Genomic DNA, 1,027 nt, shown 5'->3' on the forward strand with positions numbered 1-1,027 from the left:
AATAATGCCATGATGGGAAATGTTAGAGGAGTAATGCCATGATGGAGCATGTTAGAACAATAATGATGGGACATGTTAGAGCAATATTGCCACAGTGGGACAGGTTAGCCCAGCACTGGAGCTCTTTGTTGAAAGGAGGGAAATAGTAAATATTGGCTCTTGGCCCAGGAGCTCACTGTTGCCTCGTTCTCTTGAAACAGGGGAGTGCAAAGTAAAGGCCCGTCCTCCCAAGGTGAAAGGCGAGAGGAAGAAGAAGCACCTTTTCCACCAACACCAGCACCACCTCCAAGCCCCTCAGCCCCCCGTGCAGCCCCCAGTGCCACCCCCAGCCCCGCAGCAGCAGCAGCTGGCAGAGGGCGAGGCGGTGGCAGCGCGGCCACCGGTGCCCCCGGTGCCCCCGGCGCCGGCCACGGCGGAGAAGAACCTGCCCCCGGGTCCCCTGAACATCATCCAGCCCTCGGAGGCGCCGGTGGAGGAGGAGGATTTCAAACCCAGGCCCATCATCCCCATGCTCTACGTGGTGCCCAGGACCAAGAAGGTGGTGTTCGACAAGGAGCGCATGTCCTGCCAGCAGGCCTTCGAGCAGTTCGCCACCCAGAAGAGCCTGGGCTGGAGGGAGCAGGCAGTGCCCTTGGAGATCCCTGGGAAGGAGGAGGAGAATGCAGAGCCAGCAACCACAGAGGTCACTGCAGAGGTCAGTGATTGGCAGCTTTCCATGAGCAAGCACTGTAAGATCTGCTGGTTTGAAGCAGGAACTTGTAATGAGAGGAGTCCACAGTTGTTGTCCCATCCCTGGAAGTGTCCAAGGCCAGGTTCGGGGGGGCACCTCAGTCTAGTGAAAGGTTTCTCTACTCTTCCTGAAGGATCTCCATGGCCTTCAAGGCCCTTCCCAACCCAAGCCATTCTCTGATTCCATGATTGTTTCTGAGCTTCCAGTGGAATAGTGCCATGCTGGGGAGCCACAGAGGGCTTTTACAGGGAGAGAGGGAATATTTTCTCACAGTTCAGTCCACAGTTCAGTTCAGGA

General features: G+C 56.9%; 1 protein-coding gene across 2 annotated transcripts in view; it reads left to right on the forward strand.

The window, feature by feature from the left end:
• Positions 1-1,027, forward strand: part of KDM4B (lysine demethylase 4B) — an 83,100-nt gene that overhangs the window by 54,027 nt on the left and 28,046 nt on the right. For both annotated transcript variants that reach the window (XM_027666564.1, XM_027666565.1), the window contains one exon: positions 201-694. In XM_027666564.1, coding sequence (XP_027522365.1) covers positions 201-694 — 494 coding nt within the window. The remainder of the gene's footprint in view (positions 1-200; positions 695-1,027) is intronic.

The sequence above is a fragment of the Corapipo altera genome, unplaced genomic scaffold (assembly GCF_003945725.1).
Source record: "Corapipo altera isolate COAL_440 unplaced genomic scaffold, ASM394572v1 193, whole genome shotgun sequence".
Lineage (NCBI taxonomy): Eukaryota > Metazoa > Chordata > Aves > Passeriformes > Pipridae > Corapipo > Corapipo altera.